The sequence below is a fragment of the Lupinus angustifolius genome, chromosome LG13 (assembly GCF_001865875.1).
Source record: "Lupinus angustifolius cultivar Tanjil chromosome LG13, LupAngTanjil_v1.0, whole genome shotgun sequence".
In the NCBI taxonomy this organism is placed as follows: Eukaryota; Viridiplantae; Streptophyta; class Magnoliopsida; order Fabales; family Fabaceae; genus Lupinus; species Lupinus angustifolius.
The window spans coordinates 16,315,210-16,337,355 of NC_032021.1; the positions used below are offsets into that span (position 1 = coordinate 16,315,210).

Consider the following 22,146-nt stretch of genomic DNA (forward strand, 5'->3'; position numbering starts at 1 on the left):
CTTGCTAATTAAACCATACACCGAAGGTTCTGTCAAATCAATAGCAATAGTAATGGCTCCAAAGATATTTGTGGTTGCTCACATGATGTAGGAGAAATCATCCATCCCACTAGTACCAATTTTCACCGCTCTTAAATTCTATTTGCCAACGAAAATAGAAAATGTAAGAATCATGAAATATATTTATAAAAAATTTCTAAAGTATTTTTATTAAAAACTCAACTCACAAACGAGTAGACGATATATTTTATTTTATTGTTAATCATGACCGACTCTAACACAATAATACATTTTGAGCATAAAGTTTGAATAAACTTAAGTGTGATTTAGATCATAAAATTGTTGTAGAAGATAAATTAATGATAGGATAAAGTATAACTAAAGATAAAATCATAATAAAGCATAACGAACCAAGTCTTAGAATAAGATCATGTTTCATGACGTTCAAATAGGCTAGAGGACAACAAAATATACTATAGTAGATTATATACGATATCTTATATTTGAAATACATTGAAGTTAGGTTTGGATATTAAGTTCTTTTCTTGAATAGAAAGGGACATGGAATTTTTAATGATTTAATGAGATAGTATGTTCTATTTTAAAATCCCAAACACATGGTTTTTCCTTTTCTTTTCATTTATGAGTTGGCTATTCAATGATCATATGTTAAAGTTTTTCTAGGTTGCCAACAAGAGTTTAATCAGGTTAAATAAAACATAAATTAAAAGAAAAGTTTTGATTGAGCCAAAAAAAAGTCTGAAAGTGCATTAGTCTATTCCCCATATTAATGAATGAAAGTATAATTAAATAGGATTTAATATGTATACATTGACAATATAGGTATTTTTTACATTGTCAGCAAATCATCCACCATTCATATATTAAATATCATAAATTTTCAAACAAAAGTAACGCAAATTAATGATGAGTGATATCCAAACAGTATAAAAAACTTTACATTGATGATGCATAGATTTTAAAGTTTAAACTCATTTAATTATTGTTCTCTGAGCAAAGGATTGTGTACCTTAAGGTCCAACTATTCCGTACCGTTCAGATGATTAAGTGATGCCCATGTTATAATGTAGCAATAACTAAAAAATTAATAAATTAATCGGTGATATAATATATTTTGCGTTTTCATAAATTCTAACTACAATGCATAAACAATTACGTGCATGGAATATGCTAACATGCATTTGGTTTACCATGGCTGAATTTCAGTTAATTCGAAGGCAACTTTGGTTTTCAATTGATCCAATGGTTTTGTTTTACTTTACTATTTATAATATATAATAAATTAATGTGGCCATGCTTAACTTGTTATTCCGTTAATGTATATTGTATGCATCCCCACTCAGACTATGTGTATGCCAGTTTCTAAAGAAGTACAATATTTTAGTTTCATGACAAATGAATTATGAGGAAAAAGTTTTTCATCTTCTACCCTTCATTTTTAATCATCATCGACTTTTCATAAAAAGTAATATAAATGAATAGTGAATGATATAATAATTGTGTATAAATCATGTTTTAGGTGAACAAACTAATATAATCATTAAGAACTAGAATAAACCATAGAAATCATTGCATAAACATAAATATTGTAAAAGAGTGAGCTTTGACATAAGGGTAATATTACTTGCCAAGCCTAGCTAGTGCACCATGGTGCCCTAACATGGGAAGTTATTAACTTGTAAGGCACACCCTCTTAGCATATATTAAGTAATTGGGACTTTGAAATTTTCGAATATCATGAAGGATATTAATAAAAGCAATAGAGACAAAGTCTATAGTTTGTGTGGTGGCCACAAAGGATACTAAATGCACTTAACATAACTACAAGTAGGGCTTGTAATGCACGTACACAAGTCACAAGCACATGCATTGTGCATGATGAATCTCAGTGTTTGTCGTGACAATAATATTAACCATCTAATGCATGCACCTTTCAATGCTTGTTTTTAGTGATATATACAATTCTCGTGAAAACTATAAAACTGTTAAACACAAGTCCTCAATGATACTCTACCTATGCATAATTAACATGATGAATAATAGAAATTCATACCCACAATTTTCAATTTTTTGTGTTCTTACATTTATGATGTCTCCCCAAGGTTCCACTAGGTGGCAAATAGATCACTGAACATTGACAATTTTCGAAAGGCTGCCATTTTATTGCTATGGAAATGTTTAACATTTTGATAAATTTGTTTTTAGAATCCATTATTTGAAATGGGGTAATCCTAAATAACCGACCTCTATAAATGAATTCTAACATTCATTCTTCAACTAGATTAATTCTAAAGAAATATGTTTTATCTTCTTATTTTTAAAAGTAAATTATACTGATATCTCATTAGTTTTAATGAAATTATACAAGTTAATCATATGTTGAGAGGGGCAGCCACAAACCCCAAAAAGGATTAGTTCCTTACCAAAAAGACGAGGGGATACCCTTGGTAGTACCCAAAAAACCTACACAAATCATCCATAATTACATGGATAAATTACACTCACTACCTTTTAAAGAGAGATAAGTGTAATTTTTTAAACAAAAAATGATGACGAGTATAATTAAGTCAAAAAAAATATAATATATTATGAAAAAAAAATCAAAATAGTATAAAAGTTAATATCTATTCATTATTTTTGGTTCGTTACAAATTGCATCAATAATTATAAGGAGATATTTAAATCACTCTTATACTATATTGTAACTAATCAAAATAATAAATAAACATCAACTCTTATACTGTTTGGACATGTCGTCACAATATATCATATTTTTTTAACTTAATTACACTCATCATTATTTATTGTTTAAGAAATTATACTTATTTCTCATATATGGATAGTCAGTGTAATGTATGTATATAATTAGGGAGATTTGTGTAAATGGATAGATGATTGTGTAATTTTACTAAAACTCAAGGATGTCAGTATAATTTACTCATTTTAAACTATTAATTTAAAAATTGTTAGCCAAAATACCCTAAAAATAATTTAAATTAAAATATGAAATAAATTGATTTCATTTCAATTTAAAATCAACAAAGTTGAAAAATCGAAATAACTTAAATTCATTTTTAAAAATTAATTAATTTAAAATTGTTTTATAAAATTTTATAATTTTATTCTAAATTTAGAAAAATGGGGATATTGAATGGGGTACTTACCTGTATTACTTTATAATATTATTTTATTCTAAATATATAGCAGGCCTTGAAGTTACCCTAAGTATATCTTTCCTAATCTTGTAAAAATGAGTAGCAAGGCTATCATGCACAAAAATGAATGTCATGTATATATATCTTGTTATAATTCTTTTATACTATTAAATATATTTCTTCACCTTATAGATAAAGAATAATCTATTTTGGGATATGTAATTGTCTCTTCCAACAAATATTACTCACAGGAATTGAATCCTTAATCTTTTAATCTTTCTAAAGATCTGGTAGAGTCTTATACCATTAGGCTGTTAGTAGTTAAATTGTAGTTAGGATCATACTAATTAACTCTATAACACTTACAAATAATTGTTAGTAAATGTGGCTAATAATGTTGTAATTGTTATTACAATAGATTGTGAAAACTACTAATACAGTAATATTACATCATCAATTATATTTGTGTATTATAATTTAAAAAAAGAATATGCATGTATTAATAATGTAAATTATTATTGTATTATTCAACATTCTTATTTGATTATTATTAGAATTACTTGGAAATGTGTTTTCCAAAGGTGAATAAAGATTAAAGAGTGTAAGGTATATAGAGATCTCGGGGTAAGATATTATAATTACAACTCATAATTTTTAGTGGAAAAATCTCTTGTACTGCAAGAGTACTTGATGTAGCCTTCGGTGGACAAGAACGTAAACCAATATAAAAATCCTTATGTATTCTCTTCTCCCTTATTTCTTTGATTTTACTTGTTAATTTTCTATATATATTTTCCGTTGCACTTTAATTACAAGTTAATCATATGTTGAGAGGGGCAGCCACAAACCCCAAAAAGGATTAGTTCCTTACCAAAAAGACGAGGGGATACCCTTGGTAGTACCCAAAAAACCTACACAAATCATCCATAATTACATGGATAAATTACACTCACTACCTTTTAAAGAGAGATAAGTGTAATTTTTTAAACAAAAAATGATGACGAGTATAATTAAGTCAAAAAAAATATAATATATTATGAAAAAAAAATCAAAATAGTATAAAAGTTAATATCTATTCATTATTTTTGGTTCGTTACAAATTGCATCAATAATTATAAGGAGATATTTAAATCACTCTTATACTATATTGTAACTAATCAAAATAATAAATAAACATCAACTCTTATACTGTTTGGACATGTCGTCACAATATATCATATTTTTTTAACTTAATTACACTCATCATTATTTATTGTTTAAGAAATTATACTTATTTCTCATATATGGATAGTCAGTGTAATGTATGTATATAATTAGGGAGATTTGTGTAAATGGATAGATGATTGTGTAATTTTACTAAAACTCAAGGATGTCAGTATAATTTACTCATTTTAAACTATTAATTTAAAAATTGTTAGCCAAAATACCCTAAAAATAATTTAAATTAAAATATGAAATAAATTGATTTCATTTCAATTTAAAATCAACAAAGTTGAAAAATCGAAATAACTTAAATTCATTTTTAAAAATTAATTAATTTAAAATTGTTTTATAAAATTTTATAATTTTATTCTAAATTTAGAAAAATGGGGATATTGAATGGGGTACTTACCTGTATTACTTTATAATATTATTTTATTCTAAATATATAGCAGGCCTTGAAGTTACCCTAAGTATATCTTTCCTAATCTTGTAAAAATGAGTAGCAAGGCTATCATGCACAAAAATGAATGTCATGTATATATATCTTGTTATAATTCTTTTATACTATTAAATATATTTCTTCACCTTATAGATAAAGAATAATCTATTTTGGGATATGTAATTGTCTCTTCCAACAAATATTACTCACAGGAATTGAATCCTTAATCTTTTAATCTTTCTAAAGATCTGGTAGAGTCTTATACCATTAGGCTGTTAGTAGTTAAATTGTAGTTAGGATCATACTAATTAACTCTATAACACTTACAAATAATTGTTAGTAAATGTGGCTAATAATGTTGTAATTGTTATTACAATAGATTGTGAAAACTACTAATACAGTAATATTACATCATCAATTATATTTGTGTATTATAATTTAAAAAAAGAATATGCATGTATTAATAATGTAAATTATTATTGTATTATTCAACATTCTTATTTGATTATTATTAGAATTACTTGGAAATGTGTTTTCCAAAGGTGAATAAAGATTAAAGAGTGTAAGGTATATAGAGATCTCGGGGTAAGATATTATAATTACAACTCATAATTTTTAGTGGAAAAATCTCTTGTACTGCAAGAGTACTTGATGTAGCCTTCGGTGGACAAGAACGTAAACCAATATAAAAATCCTTATGTATTCTCTTCTCCCTTATTTCTTTGATTTTACTTGTTAATTTTCTATATATATTTTCCGTTGCACTTTAATTGATTTTGCAGAAAAAGTTACCATTATTTTAAGTCAACTAATTCACCCCCTCTTAGTTGCAATCTCAATCTTACAAGTTTCTCACTTGCACATCATTTCTTATGCTATAAGCAGCAGTATCTAGCATTCTTAGTTATTACCTAGTACAAAATATGTAATGTAAAAATTTATGCCAATTTTACGAAACCCGATCAGACAATTCATACCAGAAGATAACTAGGTTTAATCGATTTAAATGGTTACTGTCTGGTTGGATTGGGTGATTTTATATATAAGTAATAATTTTTATCTATTAATATATAATTATGTATAATTATATTGAAGTAATATATCTTCATTTTTTTTGGACTAGAGTAAAACAAAACAATATAGTAGTGTTTCATTTTTTATTTTATTTTAAGTGAACCGCTCTCTTCACTTTCTGGATTATTTCAGTTTATCACAGTTGGACTGAAATTTCTTCAGTTCAAAGTGGTTCAACCCATCATTCGGTTAAGACTGCAAAGTAAAGTCGTTTTCAAGTTTGGTCAGTAATCGAACCAATCGAACCAACCGATCCAATCCAATTATGACAACACTAAATTATGCTTATAGTGTGACACAATCTTTGAGGTTGCATTGATGAAACTTAAAACCAAAGATTTTATCATCACTTCATCTCTATGTAAAGTGATTATAAAACCAATGATTTTTTTGTACTATCATGTGTATCATTTCACCTTTTTGGGTAAGGAATAATAATTTAATCTATAATTGCAAAGGGATTTAAGATCATGCAAATAAGGATATATTTTGTTTGCCAAAATATTTAATACTTCTATTAATAATGGCAAAAAGGCAATCGTTCCATCATTTTTCCTGAGATTTGTACCCAAAAAATGAAAAGCACAAACAAAATGCTGTTTTTACAATTATTAATTAACAAAAATAGAAATGTAAATAAGAAACATTTTCAAAAATCATACTTGCTTCTCATATTTAATATCTAGTAAATGTATAGGATTCCAGAAAATATTTTTCATTTGAATCAAATTTGACCTTTAGTCTAACACTACAATACAGAAGAATTCAATAAATCATTACATCACTAAAATAGTTGGTAAACCACAACATAACTGGGCTTTTAATGATTATTCTTTTTCTTTTAAGTGCATTAAAAACAGGGTCTAAAACCAATACCCAAAATATTACAAACCCAATAACTTGAGGTAAGCCCAGATCTTATGCTCAAGTGTTATTAGATCTCAAAATAATTATAGCGCATTGGTTAAGCCTAAATAGTGATTAATATTGTTGCCATGTTATTATTATTAAACATGGCTAATAAATGGATATAACATTGGGCATTGTGTAAGAGATAAGAATAATAGGTTAATTTAGCCCATTTTGATATTATATTTTTGTCTCAGAATTGTTGTGATTTAATTTTGAATACAAATTTCATCAATATGTTTGCAGGGTGAATAATGCTCAGCATTGTCTAACCCATCATATACTTAGAGAAAATTGATGTAATAAAATGAGTATTTGAGAATCTGGGAATTTTTAAATAAGTATCCAAATCGATCAACTTTAAACTTTTATAATTAGGTCTTTGAAGTTTGAACTTTAAAATTATTTGTAATTAGTCGTAATACTTTAACATATATAATTGGATCCCTCAACTTTAAAGTTAATTTAATTAGGTCCCTCAATGTTTTCGTAATTTTTTGACTTTAATAATAAAGATATTTATCCTAATTAGAATAATAATAAATAAATGAATACATTAAATAAAAAGGTACATATATTTGACTTTTTTAGGTATAAAAGTAAAAGAGTTTTCAATTAATTACACTTTCACAATTTTTGGTCATCTCAAAATAAATATAAATAGATCTCCTTTATTAGCGTGTTAACATATAATGTCGTGTTTGTGAACTCGTTTTTTAATTTATGATATAAAGTTTATTATCTTTTTATTATTATTCTTGAAGAAATGCAACAATAGAGAATGGAAATTTAAGAAGATTAATAAATAATAAAATTGAACATGTGGTAATGTGGTAATTGACATGATATATAAAGCTTCTCCATATTTTTTATATTGTATATTTAATAATCATTTCAGAGTAGATGGATGCTTTTAAGTATATGGGAAAACAATTTGTTATTGAACTATAGGAAGTCACCTCCTTTGGAACTGTTTCTCTTAATTAAAAAGAATAGAAGAAGGATGATGAAATTATGGAAAAGAATGAAAGCATTAAGAGAATATGTAGAAGTTCTCAATTTATTTGATGCAATGGTTTTTCTTTGTTTCAAATTTTATATTATGTAAGTTATTAGTTATTAATGAGAGAGGTTTGTAAAGAAGATATGTTTTTTTTAACTTTGATTAAGTTTTGATGAAAACACCAATATTAATAAGAAGAAGAAAAAAGATCGAAGACTTGAAGTATTGAAAACAAGCACCTCAAATGGGCAAGATCTTATAGTTTTCAAAATTAAGTACTCCCGATCTTAAGCCATTTACTTAAGTTATACATAAATGTTCTTAGAAATATTTTTCAAAATGTTTTGAAAACTGCAACTTGGTTTAAACATGAGTTTAAAAGGTTTAAAACAAACTTTTAAAAAATTGAGTAATATGTTTCTCGAAACCGAGTAACATGTCACTTGAATAAAGTAACAGGTTACCAAAAACTGAGTAATAAGTTATCATACAAAACTAAGCAGAATAATCGATTACCCAATCGAGTAACCAATTACTCAATTAGGCAAAAGCTTGACGTAAATGATTACCCCGAAGAGTAACCAATTACTCAATGTTGGTGTAGTAGTTTTTAGATTGAAACTGAAACAAATTTTTTCCAAACGAACCAATGTCATCCAAGTTGATTCCTACCTCTTGGAATGGATATGATGGATGGTTGGAACTCTATTTAAGTCACTCTCAAGTTTATAAATGATCACACAACTTTCTTACAAATTTTCTAACAGCTAGAATCACAATTTCTGATTTCATATTCAAAGTTGTTGAAGTTTATGAGAACCATTAGCAATCCTAAAGCTCTAGACGAAAATTCTTCAAGTTATTCATACTTGTAAATCACCATAGAGTATGGTGAGGGAAAGAGTCTAAACCAAGAAGTGATGTGCTTCTTGAGGGACTGTGAGTGAGAATTTTGAGAGAAATTTTGGTGTAAGATTTGTAAAGATTAAACTCATGCATAGTGAAAATCTCTTGTGGTTTGTAAGAGGACTGAAAGTAGTATTCGGTGGATTAAATGTGAACTAATATACATCTGGTGTTATCTCTCTTTTTCCTACTCTTTTAATTCTGTTGTTTATGTTTTTTGCTTACTGAAGTCTTCCATTGCGAATATGATTTATATCTTAAAAGAAGAAACAAAAATCTGCATAAAATTAATTCACTCCTCCTAGTTTGCCATACATACTTACAAGGTTAAAGTACACTATAGGTAAAATGATAAATTTGTAATATGAAAATTATGCCATGGTGGTAAGTGATTATTTTGGCTTTATAGATAATATAAAATGATGATCCTATTGAAATAAAAATAAAATATATCTCTTTTATTTACACTAGCACGTTGACAGACATGATCATATCTCTCAAACTGCTTTCTTATTTTTATGATATACAATGTATCATCTTCTTGTTATTATTTTTTAAGAAATGCAACAACAGAGCTGAAGATTTAAAAAAAATTAATAAAATAATAAATTTAACAAGTGCTAATTTACATGATATTTATAATTTTTTTTCAAATGTCCTATCTTCTGCCTCTAATAATCATTTCATAGTTGTTGGATGCTTTTAATTATATGAAAAAATCAATCAATTATTGAATTATAGGAAATGACTTCTTTCTTCTAGTAGTTAATAGAATGGAAGTGTGATAGTGGCTTAAATCATTTTATATGTGAAAATTTTCATTTTGTGTTGTCTTTCTTTGTTTTAAATTTTATGTTTTAATAGTTAATATTGGAGGAGGTTAACCGTACATTATAGACAAAATAATAAATTAGAATATGAAAATTATGTCGTTTTCAAAATTGAAGATTGCAAAAAACAAGTACATTGCTGCTGCAAAAACTAGAGCCTTCATTTTCAGCATGATGTAGTATATAGCTATGCAAGAAGGCTGATAGTATGTAAATAAATCTATGTAACATGTTCACATATGTGAATCAATAATTTAACTTGGGGTGCATATATGTTGTCCCACACACTTAATGTTATTACATGTGTCATGACCTTATGATTGAATCATTTTTCCTGAGATTTGTACCCAAAAAATGAAAAGCACAAACAAAATGCTGTTTTTACAATTATTAATTAACAAAAATAGAAATGTAAATAAGAAACATTTTCAAAAATCATACTTGCTTCTCATATTTAATATCTAGTAAATGTATAGGATTCCAGAAAATATTTTTCATTTGAATCAAATTTGACCTTTAGTCTAACACTACAATACAGAAGAATTCAATAAATCATTACATCACTAAAATAGTTGGTAAACCACAACATAACTGGGCTTTTAATGATTATTCTTTTTCTTTTAAGTGCATTAAAAACAGGGTCTAAAACCAATACCCAAAATATTACAAACCCAATAACTTGAGGTAAGCCCAGATCTTATGCTCAAGTGTTATTAGATCTCAAAATAATTATAGCGCATTGGTTAAGCCTAAATAGTGATTAATATTGTTGCCATGTTATTATTATTAAACATGGCTAATAAATGGATATAACATTGGGCATTGTGTAAGAGATAAGAATAATAGGTTAATTTAGCCCATTTTGATATTATATTTTTGTCTCAGAATTGTTGTGATTTAATTTTGAATACAAATTTCATCAATATGTTTGCAGGGTGAATAATGCTCAGCATTGTCTAACCCATCATATACTTAGAGAAAATTGATGTAATAAAATGAGTATTTGAGAATCTGGGAATTTTTAAATAAGTATCCAAATCGATCAACTTTAAACTTTTATAATTAGGTCTTTGAAGTTTGAACTTTAAAATTATTTGTAATTAGTCGTAATACTTTAACATATATAATTGGATCCCTCAACTTTAAAGTTAATTTAATTAGGTCCCTCAATGTTTTCGTAATTTTTTGACTTTAATAATAAAGATATTTATCCTAATTAGAATAATAATAAATAAATGAATACATTAAATAAAAAGGTACATATATTTGACTTTTTTAGGTATAAAAGTAAAAGAGTTTTCAATTAATTACACTTTCACAATTTTTGGTCATCTCAAAATAAATATAAATAGATCTCCTTTATTAGCGTGTTAACATATAATGTCGTGTTTGTGAACTCGTTTTTTAATTTATGATATAAAGTTTATTATCTTTTTATTATTATTCTTGAAGAAATGCAACAATAGAGAATGGAAATTTAAGAAGATTAATAAATAATAAAATTGAACATGTGGTAATGTGGTAATTGACATGATATATAAAGCTTCTCCATATTTTTTATATTGTATATTTAATAATCATTTCAGAGTAGATGGATGCTTTTAAGTATATGGGAAAACAATTTGTTATTGAACTATAGGAAGTCACCTCCTTTGGAACTGTTTCTCTTAATTAAAAAGAATAGAAGAAGGATGATGAAATTATGGAAAAGAATGAAAGCATTAAGAGAATATGTAGAAGTTCTCAATTTATTTGATGCAATGGTTTTTCTTTGTTTCAAATTTTATATTATGTAAGTTATTAGTTATTAATGAGAGAGGTTTGTAAAGAAGATATGTTTTTTTTAACTTTGATTAAGTTTTGATGAAAACACCAATATTAATAAGAAGAAGAAAAAAGATCGAAGACTTGAAGTATTGAAAACAAGCACCTCAAATGGGCAAGATCTTATAGTTTTCAAAATTAAGTACTCCCGATCTTAAGCCATTTACTTAAGTTATACATAAATGTTCTTAGAAATATTTTTCAAAATGTTTTGAAAACTGCAACTTGGTTTAAACATGAGTTTAAAAGGTTTAAAACAAACTTTTAAAAAATTGAGTAATATGTTTCTCGAAACCGAGTAACATGTCACTTGAATAAAGTAACAGGTTACCAAAAACTGAGTAATAAGTTATCATACAAAACTAAGCAGAATAATCGATTACCCAATCGAGTAACCAATTACTCAATTAGGCAAAAGCTTGACGTAAATGATTACCCCGAAGAGTAACCAATTACTCAATGTTGGTGTAGTAGTTTTTAGATTGAAACTGAAACAAATTTTTTCCAAACGAACCAATGTCATCCAAGTTGATTCCTACCTCTTGGAATGGATATGATGGATGGTTGGAACTCTATTTAAGTCACTCTCAAGTTTATAAATGATCACACAACTTTCTTACAAATTTTCTAACAGCTAGAATCACAATTTCTGATTTCATATTCAAAGTTGTTGAAGTTTATGAGAACCATTAGCAATCCTAAAGCTCTAGACGAAAATTCTTCAAGTTATTCATACTTGTAAATCACCATAGAGTATGGTGAGGGAAAGAGTCTAAACCAAGAAGTGATGTGCTTCTTGAGGGACTGTGAGTGAGAATTTTGAGAGAAATTTTGGTGTAAGATTTGTAAAGATTAAACTCATGCATAGTGAAAATCTCTTGTGGTTTGTAAGAGGACTGAAAGTAGTATTCGGTGGATTAAATGTGAACTAATATACATCTGGTGTTATCTCTCTTTTTCCTACTCTTTTAATTCTGTTGTTTATGTTTTTTGCTTACTGAAGTCTTCCATTGCGAATATGATTTATATCTTAAAAGAAGAAACAAAAATCTGCATAAAATTAATTCACTCCTCCTAGTTTGCCATACATACTTACAAGGTTAAAGTACACTATAGGTAAAATGATAAATTTGTAATATGAAAATTATGCCATGGTGGTAAGTGATTATTTTGGCTTTATAGATAATATAAAATGATGATCCTATTGAAATAAAAATAAAATATATCTCTTTTATTTACACTAGCACGTTGACAGACATGATCATATCTCTCAAACTGCTTTCTTATTTTTATGATATACAATGTATCATCTTCTTGTTATTATTTTTTAAGAAATGCAACAACAGAGCTGAAGATTTAAAAAAAATTAATAAAATAATAAATTTAACAAGTGCTAATTTACATGATATTTATAATTTTTTTTCAAATGTCCTATCTTCTGCCTCTAATAATCATTTCATAGTTGTTGGATGCTTTTAATTATATGAAAAAATCAATCAATTATTGAATTATAGGAAATGACTTCTTTCTTCTAGTAGTTAATAGAATGGAAGTGTGATAGTGGCTTAAATCATTTTATATGTGAAAATTTTCATTTTGTGTTGTCTTTCTTTGTTTTAAATTTTATGTTTTAATAGTTAATATTGGAGGAGGTTAACCGTACATTATAGACAAAATAATAAATTAGAATATGAAAATTATGTCGTTTTCAAAATTGAAGATTGCAAAAAACAAGTACATTGCTGCTGCAAAAACTAGAGCCTTCATTTTCAGCATGATGTAGTATATAGCTATGCAAGAAGGCTGATAGTATGTAAATAAATCTATGTAACATGTTCACATATGTGAATCAATAATTTAACTTGGGGTGCATATATGTTGTCCCACACACTTAATGTTATTACATGTGTCATGACCTTATGATTGATTGAAAAAATATATTTAAGTTAAAATTTAATTTTTAAGTAATTTTCTAACTAATCATAATGTCATAGCACATGGAGTGATACTAACTGTGTAACAGATGTGCACTCAGCCTGAAAAAGGTTTGGTGGTTTATACATAATTATTAGGGGAATATGGTATCAATCTTAACCTCTTCTGAATTTGTGTACTATTGAATTGTTTATCTTTAGAGTTACAATCAATAAAAATAATATTAATTGAGAGAGTGGTGATACAGTTAATTATCAATAACATTAAACCGTTTACTTTTAAAGGGTCAAGTTAATTGACAAAGTGGTGTAACATGAAGTTTGTTATTTTATTTTATATTTGGCCTTAGTTAGCAAGAAATAGTTGAATGAAGTTTAGGCATGAAAGAATAAAATGCAGTGATTCAGTGAATGTCATAATCCAAAATGAAATTAACCCATGTGATTGTTTGTTTACATAAGTCATAGTCTATTTATGAATAATAATTTTCTTAAATGATGTTCCAATGGTTTAAACCAGATAAAGCACACCAAATAGTTCTAATGTAATGTTTTGCTATATTATTTATTCAACTTTGTGTAAATAGACATTTTTTTTCTTATATTACGTTAAGATTATTGGCTCAAAGAGTATCTATTAAAAAAATGTAAGTGGTTAAATTAACAGGTTTACCACTATTATACATATATTATTCTCCCTAAAGTACAGTATTAGGCATTAAATAACCATGATGTTATATGTATTGGAGAATTTTTAGTCATAACATTTGGAGAAATTCCCTTAACAATCATTTCAGAAAACAAATGGGGTGTTGGGTTAGATTTATTTCATCATTTATAATATTTTTTGGCTAAAAATATTTTAAAATCTACACCATCAATTTTTCCTAAAATTCACGTATCTTAATCTTATTAAGTATTGGACCTCCAGTAATGGAGAGGATCCATTTTCCCTTCAACTATACTTGTGCCTTTAGATAGGTCATTGATGAGAGCATCGTAGATAATATTGGTCATGGAATGAGGATCACATGTCTCAAAATGAGTGTGTCCTTATATCCCTAGCCGACCAATGAGTTTTATCTCCAAATAATATAAATATGTTATTTTATGTTTTTAGAATATTTTTTTTAATTAAGTGTTACTTTTTTATTAGTTCGGGATAGGAAATGAGACATGAATAACGACATATGATTTCTGTCTTTGGGTTAGGATTTTCTCCATTAATGGAGAGAGAAGTACATCAAAAGTAAAGAAAAGAAGCAATATAATGTGACATTTTTATCCCTTAAAATATAATAATATAACATTTCTCTCCTTAAAACTAATTATAAAATCAACAACTTCTTTTTCCAATAACGAAGAAGAGTCTCATTCAGATAGTATTAGGCTATTGGCAAAAATTAACTGCCTTGATGGTTGCACCTGTGCCTGCACAATGTCTACCTAAAGTAGGGCGAGAAATGGACATGCTCCTTTGTAGAAAAGATTGAAATATCATGTCTTGTCTGTCATTTTTTCAGTCCAACCTCGCATCGGCTTCGACGTACCTTCATCTTTGCCATGGAGGTTGGAGCTTCAAATCAATATCCTAAGGATTGATTAATGGTTTGGAGCTTGAGTGTGATACCTAAAGCTCGTGGGTCTGGTCATCTATTTTCTGATCTTTCCTCAGCAATTGCTGCAATATGGCATTTCATGAATGAGGCCATCTTCAAACAATGCAAGACACCAACTTTTGAAATATACCTATTCTAGTTCTAGTAGTAGACTCGATCACCCAAGAAGCTTCATTGATGATACGTATTTATTTCCAATAATAGGATTGATATACTTTTAGTTTTATGTCTATTGCAACTCACCCTTACTTAACTAGGACTTTAATACAGATGTGTCAAAACGGCCTTACTTAACTAGGACTTTAATACAGATGTGTCAAAACGGACCGACAAATGGGGTCGGCGTACCAAACCCAAAAATTTATAAGGTTTAAATACTATATTGTGTGCTTTAATAGGTTAAAATTTAATTTTATTATCATATGGATTGGTCTGCTACAATTTGCAATATGTTTATGGTGAGTTTGAGCTGCAATTTAATATACATAATTGTACTGATACTTTTTAGTTTGGTTCAGTTTAGCCTAAACCCTATACGAGCTAATCCAAATCAGTTTGGGTAGCCTGTTTTGACAACTCTACATCAATAATATTGTAACACCTCAGTTATGACATGCGACTTCCCAAACTTATGAATACACTGAGTGTGCCATCTATTAAGCTTAAATACTCCTGTAATGTTTTATTCCCCTCCTAGGGGAGCCTTCCGCGACTCGAACTCATGACCTAAGGGATAAATAATCATTATACCACTAAGTCGCTATCATTAAGCTATTTATCATTTATCCCTGAGGTCACGGATTCTAGTCGTGGAAGGCTCCCCTGGAAGGGGAATAAAATACTGCTGGAATATTTAAGCTTAAGAGATGGCACACTCAATATATTCATGGGTATGAGAGGTCGCATGTCATAACTGAAGTTTTGCAAACATCCTCATTTATGAAAAATGAATTTATTTTATCATTAAATTGACAAACTCATAAAAACATTCTTCATCCATGAACATCAACATCTTCGTCCATAGATACCTTAGGATGTAATTCACTTTTATATTTTGACATTATTGATATATCAAAATATATTTTTTCTTCCCATTTGTTTGTGTCTATTTTGGTTTAGGGTTTAGGGTTTTGTGATAGATAGATGTTGGCACTATTCTAAACATTTGGATTCTCTCTCCAATAACTAAAAGTTCATAATTAATGACCTTCTATGTGTATGACTCTTTATCTCAGTAAATATTGTTTTCAATAAGAAATATCTTTTTTTTGGTAAAATTAAGGGTATTCCCCTACCTATAGTAAAAAACTAATACATTTTTAGTTGTGGTTGTCTCTCATAGTAATCGAACCCCTTAATCTTTTAGTATATTTGAGAATTTAGTGGGTTCATACACTATTATATCAACGCTTTGTTGGTAAATAAAGAAATGTATATTTGATAACATATAATAATTAATACTATTTTTGTGCAAGTTATTAAATATTAATATTTTTAATCCATCGTACCATGTATTACGGGTGAGCAGGACCCAATCCTACCCGCTCATCCGGTATGATCCGACCATGATCGTGTTCGAGTAGAGTTGGGTCTTATTGGATCTAGGGCCGGGTTCAAAATTAGACACAGTCAATACTTAGAGTCAGGTAGGGGACAAACATGACTCGGCTCGTCTCATAGTCACTCACTCATCTTATTTATGTATCTTTATTCAATTGTGTAGAGGATAATGACACATACTTGGTCGAAAGTATCATTAATTCTATATTTTTTCATCATATGTACATGATTATTAATATATATAATATTTTATATGTCAAATTATATATTCTTAATAATAAATAATATTGAGAAGACTTTATCTAAAATGAATAAATATTATATTTAATTAGGTCTAAGATCGGATTCAAATTTAAAGTTTGACCCAATCAATATATAGGGTGAGACTAACTTCGAGTCTAGAGCCGGGTCCAAGTTCAAAAAATAAACTAACCAACTTTTAGAATCAGTTAAAGGACAAGCCTCACTCAATCCAACCTGACATATACTCACCCCGACCATGTATCTTGTTTAAAATTTATAATATGTATATAAGTCTCCAAATTGGATATTGTGTTGCTATATAATTTCTTCCATGTGAATTGATAATTTTTATGACAGAAAATCTACTCATTTCCTTGCTATTTCTATGTGCATCTTTACATAAACACATATTTTATATTGTAACATGTGTTATTCTATACGTTAGAATTGTGATTAATCAAAAAATATTTAATAATTATATTTTAAATTTAAATATATTTTTTTTAACCAATCAAAACTCATTATATAATGATACAAATTGTGGGACAAAGAAAGAATTTGTAACCCATCTTTAGAAAGTGATTACATGCTTAAGTACTTAACATAATGTACATATCTTTACAAAGAATTTGTATTACTGCATGTGTTATTAACTTGATTTGTCAAAAAAATAATTAATTATTACCTTTTTAACTTAAATATATTTTTCAATCAATAACAAGCTAGTAGTACATACAATGACACAACTTTACCCCTTTACATAAAGCTAACAAAAGCATATTTTTCCCATTTTTTCAGACGCATAGTACAAAATAAATTCGAATATTAAATATTCCTCAACCCGACAACAGCTTTGGACTCCTCCACTATGCGTAGTACGTGTCACCTTCAAATGTTGTCAACCTTTTCGATTCCACCCATAATGCTTCATTTTCTTTATTCCCCCCATCATTTTTCACCTGCTATACCCGGTTACCAATCCAGATTCAAACTTCAACGGCTCAGATTTGTCCTCACATTTTTCCTGTGGGCCCCACCACACATTCTCTCTCCTCCTCTACATATGCTTTCTCATCATAGCTCCCTTTTTTCGCGCTCTCACTTTCTCTCTCTAAACCTCACTCTTCTGTTCGTTGCTGCTACTTTTCTCTCTTTGGAACTTGTGATGTGTGTCTTTGTGAGGTAACTATGATCCTTTATCTCTTCTGGGTCAAAGGTTGTTTCAGTGTTTTTGTCTGTTCTTTGCAAAATTGCTTGTGTTCATTTTCATTGGTTTGATTTTTTGTATTTTGCTTTGAGAATTAATAATATCTACTATTTTAACTTTATGGATTTGGATAAGTGGAAATGTAACCATTCATTCATTGAAATAAATCAACGGTTAATATCATTATAAGATGATAAAACAATGCACATATAAAATTTTCATTTTATTCTTCAAGTGCATTCCTGAGTTTAAGTTAAAAATCTTAACTTTACATCCCCAATCCATGTAATTAGTAATTATCATGATCCTCTTTCTCTACCATGTTAGATAAATTGATTTGTTACTCTTAGGATTTGTAGTAGCATATAGTAAAACTCTTGGTTTTCATTTTTCTTCTGATTATTGAGCATCAGCTTGAAACTTTTAGTTTCAGAAAGTAGCTCCTTTTTTTTCTTTCTTGTACCATGTTTGATGCATTCTGTAAAACAACAATCTAGCTTCTCTTCCCCCCTTTTTGCTTTTGTTTCTTTTGTTGGTTGACTTGGTTCTATTGTCTTAATGTTAGTCCATGAGTTTAAATGCCGGAAACAGTTTTTTTGCTTGCAAGGATAAGATTGCGTATATCTATCTTCCTCATGTATCCTACTGGGTCGGAGACTCGTTTACTAGCTTGCCCTTTTTATTGTGTGAATAAGTTTGCAAGCGTCATATTTGTTGTACACCACATGCTGATTCATGTTCAGATGGTTTGATGTTTATTTTAATTGTACTTTTGGTTTTGAAGGACTTTCGGTTCCTGAAAGAGAGGCCAGTGGTTTATAAACAAGAAGGGCTATTGTTGATGATTGTTCAGTAAATCAGTGCTAAAGTTTGAAGTTTTATGTTAAAAATCTCGTTGAATAGATGATAATGGACCCAAGTCTTGATCGGATTAATGCTTCCTTAAACGAAAACCGGTTTGGGAATCAGTCTGTGCCAATTCTGCAGAATCAGAGATATGAAAATGGTTTCTTTGATCAAACTAGGGAATTTGGTTACCTTCAGTCCAATCTAATGCCTGCTGATACACCTTCGTCCTCAATTTTGACACACGAGGAACCTTCTCTAGAGGATTGTGATTTTTCTGATGCAGTTTTGAGATACATTAGTCAGATCCTCATGGAAGAAGATATGGAAGATAAGACAGACATGCTTCAGGATTCTTTGGATCTTCAAGTTGCTGAGAAATCATTCTATGAGGTAATAGGCGAAAAGTACCCGCATTCGCAATTAGGAAATCAAAGTTTTATTAATCCAAATGATGGAGGTGGAGATCATAACTTTTCTGAAAATTATGGTAGTTTTCATGGTAATGATGGTGATCTCAGTAGCATTTTTAGTACCAACAATTCAATCCTTGGAAACTTAGGTCAAGTTCCTCACCGAAATTTTCTAGGCTATAGCAACATTTCACAATCCTCTTATAGCTCTTCAAATAGTGTAAGAAGTAGTGTAGAAGTGCATTTGGACTCTCCGAGCAGTATTGTTCAGATGCCTGATCTGAACAGTGAGAATCAATCCATTTGCCAATTTCAAAAGGGTGTTGAAGAGGCTAGTAAGTTTCTTCCAAGTGGAAATCAGCTCTTTGCTAATTTGGATGTAGCTAATTTTTCACGACTAGTGCCTAAAGTGGGGATCGGGACTGATAAGTCTTCGGTTAAGGTGGAGAAGGATGAGGGGGAGTCTTTTCCTGACGGATCGAAGGGGAGGAAGCATCCTCACATGGAAGAGGAAGATGTTGAAGAAAATAGAAGCAGCAAGCAAGCTGCAGTTTACTCAGAACCTACATTGCGGTCGACTATGATGGATATAATCCTGCTTCATAGCACGGGAGATGGCAAGAACCATTATATGGCTCGTCGAGAGGCTTTGCAGAATAAGAACAACAAGATAGTGCTGCCAAATGGTAAATCAAAAGCTTCCAATAGCGGTAAGGGACGTGGTGGTAAGAAACAAAATGGGAAAAAGGAAGTGGTCGATTTGAGAACACTTCTTATTCTTTGTGCACAAGCTGTTGCAGCGGATGACAATAGAAGTGCACATGAGTTTCTAAAACAGGTCAGACAGCACTCAAGTCCTTTTGGGGATGGAAATCAGAGGTTGGCTCATATCTTCGCCGATGGCCTTGAGGCACGCTTGGCTGGTACCGGAAGCCAAATTTATAAAGGACTTGTAAGTAAAAGAACATCAGCTGCTGATTTTCTGAAAGCTTATTATCTGCTCATCGCAGCTTGCCCTTATAGGAAGATGTCTAGTTTTGTTTCAAACGTCACAATAAGGAAATCTTCAACAAATTCAATGAGGGTCCATGTTATAGATTTCGGTATCCTTTATGGTTTCCAGTGGCCTACTTTTATACAGAGACTTTCATGGAGACCCGGTGGACCACCAAAACTTCGGATTACAGGAATAGACTTCCCGCAACCTGGTTTCAGGCCTGCGGAAAGAATTATAGAAACTGGACGCCGCTTGGCTGCTTATGCTGAAAGTTTTAATGTGCCATTTGAGTACAAGGCTATAGCGAAAAAATGGGAAACAATTCAACTTGAGGAACTTAACATTGATAGGGACGAGTACCTTGTTGTTACCTGTTTTTATAGAGGTAAAAACTTGCTGGATGAATCTGTGGTAGTAGACAGTCCAAGGAACAAATTCCTCAGTTTGATAAGGAAAATCAACCCAGATATATTCATTTATGGCATTCTTAATGGAGCCTTTAATGCCCCTTTCTTTGTTACTAGATTTCGGGAGGCACTGTTTCACTTTTCTTCACTATTTGATATGCTTGATACTATTGTGCCTCGTGAGGACTGGGAGAGGATGCTGATTGAGAAAGAGATACTTGGGAGAGAAGCATTGAATGTTGTCGCATGTGAAGGCTACGAGAGAGTAGAGAGGCCCGAGACGTATAAGCAGTGGCAAGTCCGTATTCTAAGAGCCGGATTTTCGCAACAAGCTTTTGATCGTGAGATAGTACAGACAGCGATGAAGAAAGTAAGGTCCAGCTTCCACAAAGATTTTGTAATGGATGAAGATAGCCACTGGTTGTTGCAAGGTTGGAAGGGGCGAATCATTTACGCACTTTCTTGTTGGAAACCTGCATGACTAACTAAGATGGCCTTAGTGCATTTCAATTGAGCTTTCTGAATCAGTTTAACATCCGAGGATCTCGGGTATTGCAGTAACCTATTTCTCTGTTGTATTCAATAACTCTGGTTTTCGTCATCGTTTATCAAATTTTGATCTAACTCTAATGTGATAATTGAATAGGACATGCCTAATATGTTTGGTTAATGATCAAAAGTGAAGGTTCAAGCTGTGAAGCATGGTCACTGAATAGCCTGGTAAGAAAGCAAACTACGTCGTAACCATTTTTTGTCGCAGATGTCGTTAGCTCTTACTCTTAGATCATTACGAAAGTTTGTAGTAGTTGATAGCTAAATTGAGGGTTGTCTGATAAACATGATCCAATTTATTGTTGCAGATTAATTTCGCATGTATAAGACAAAACCTTTTATTGCTGTTACTGATTTTGAGGTTTCTATATTAACCTTTCTGATAGTTTATTAACCTGAAGATAGTAATTTTAGTACTTTATCTTAGAAAATAAACAGAATCTAATAAGCTTTATGTTCTTTTGGAGAAATACTTCTTGCTAACCACAAAGTTCACATCGCGCTCACACACCGGATTTCATGCCGATATTTGCGATGTACCAAAACTAAGTTTAAGCAGATGCAGCCAGTGTAGCTTAGATGCTGTTATTTGTAGAAGAATTATTATCTGAACATTTTACTTAATGGGGTAGGAGCCTCCTTTTTTGGGTACAATGGTACAAAATTTCAACCTGTGATCTTGACATTTTCATTCTGGGTTTTCTTGTGGTGCACATTTTCCTAATAGTGTAGATTATTTATATAGTGGTGGACCTGATGGTCCTTTTTAGAACATTGGCATGTGAATAAGATAAATTATAAGTACACAATATATTACATGTTTATATTACAACATATTTTATCAATGTACAAGTTAGTACTAGTAAATGTAATAAGATGTCATTATTTATTTATAATTCTTGTATTTTTGTCTACACAGAATGAAAATTCAAATAAAAAATTGGTACTACCAATTGTATCTCCTCACTTTATGGGTAAAGAACTAATCCCTTTCGGAGTTTATG

General features: G+C 29.7%; 1 protein-coding gene across 2 annotated transcripts; it reads left to right on the top strand.

Annotated features, from left to right (window-relative positions):
• Positions 17,792-21,510, top strand: LOC109325870 (scarecrow-like protein 9). Of its 2 annotated transcripts, XM_019558466.1 has the most exons (4): positions 17,792-17,902; positions 18,712-18,746; positions 18,792-21,139; positions 21,237-21,510. In XM_019558466.1, exon 3 carries the CDS (start codon positions 18,831-18,833, stop codon positions 21,069-21,071), a length of 2,241 nt encoding a protein of 746 aa, XP_019414011.1. In that variant the 5' UTR covers positions 17,792-17,902; positions 18,712-18,746; positions 18,792-18,830; the 3' UTR covers positions 21,072-21,139; positions 21,237-21,510. The 2 variants fall into 2 exon arrangements, with proteins under 2 accessions (XP_019414011.1, XP_019414012.1); XM_019558467.1 differs by lacking the exon at positions 18,712-18,746 and having other exon boundaries at positions 17,814-17,911; positions 18,752-21,139.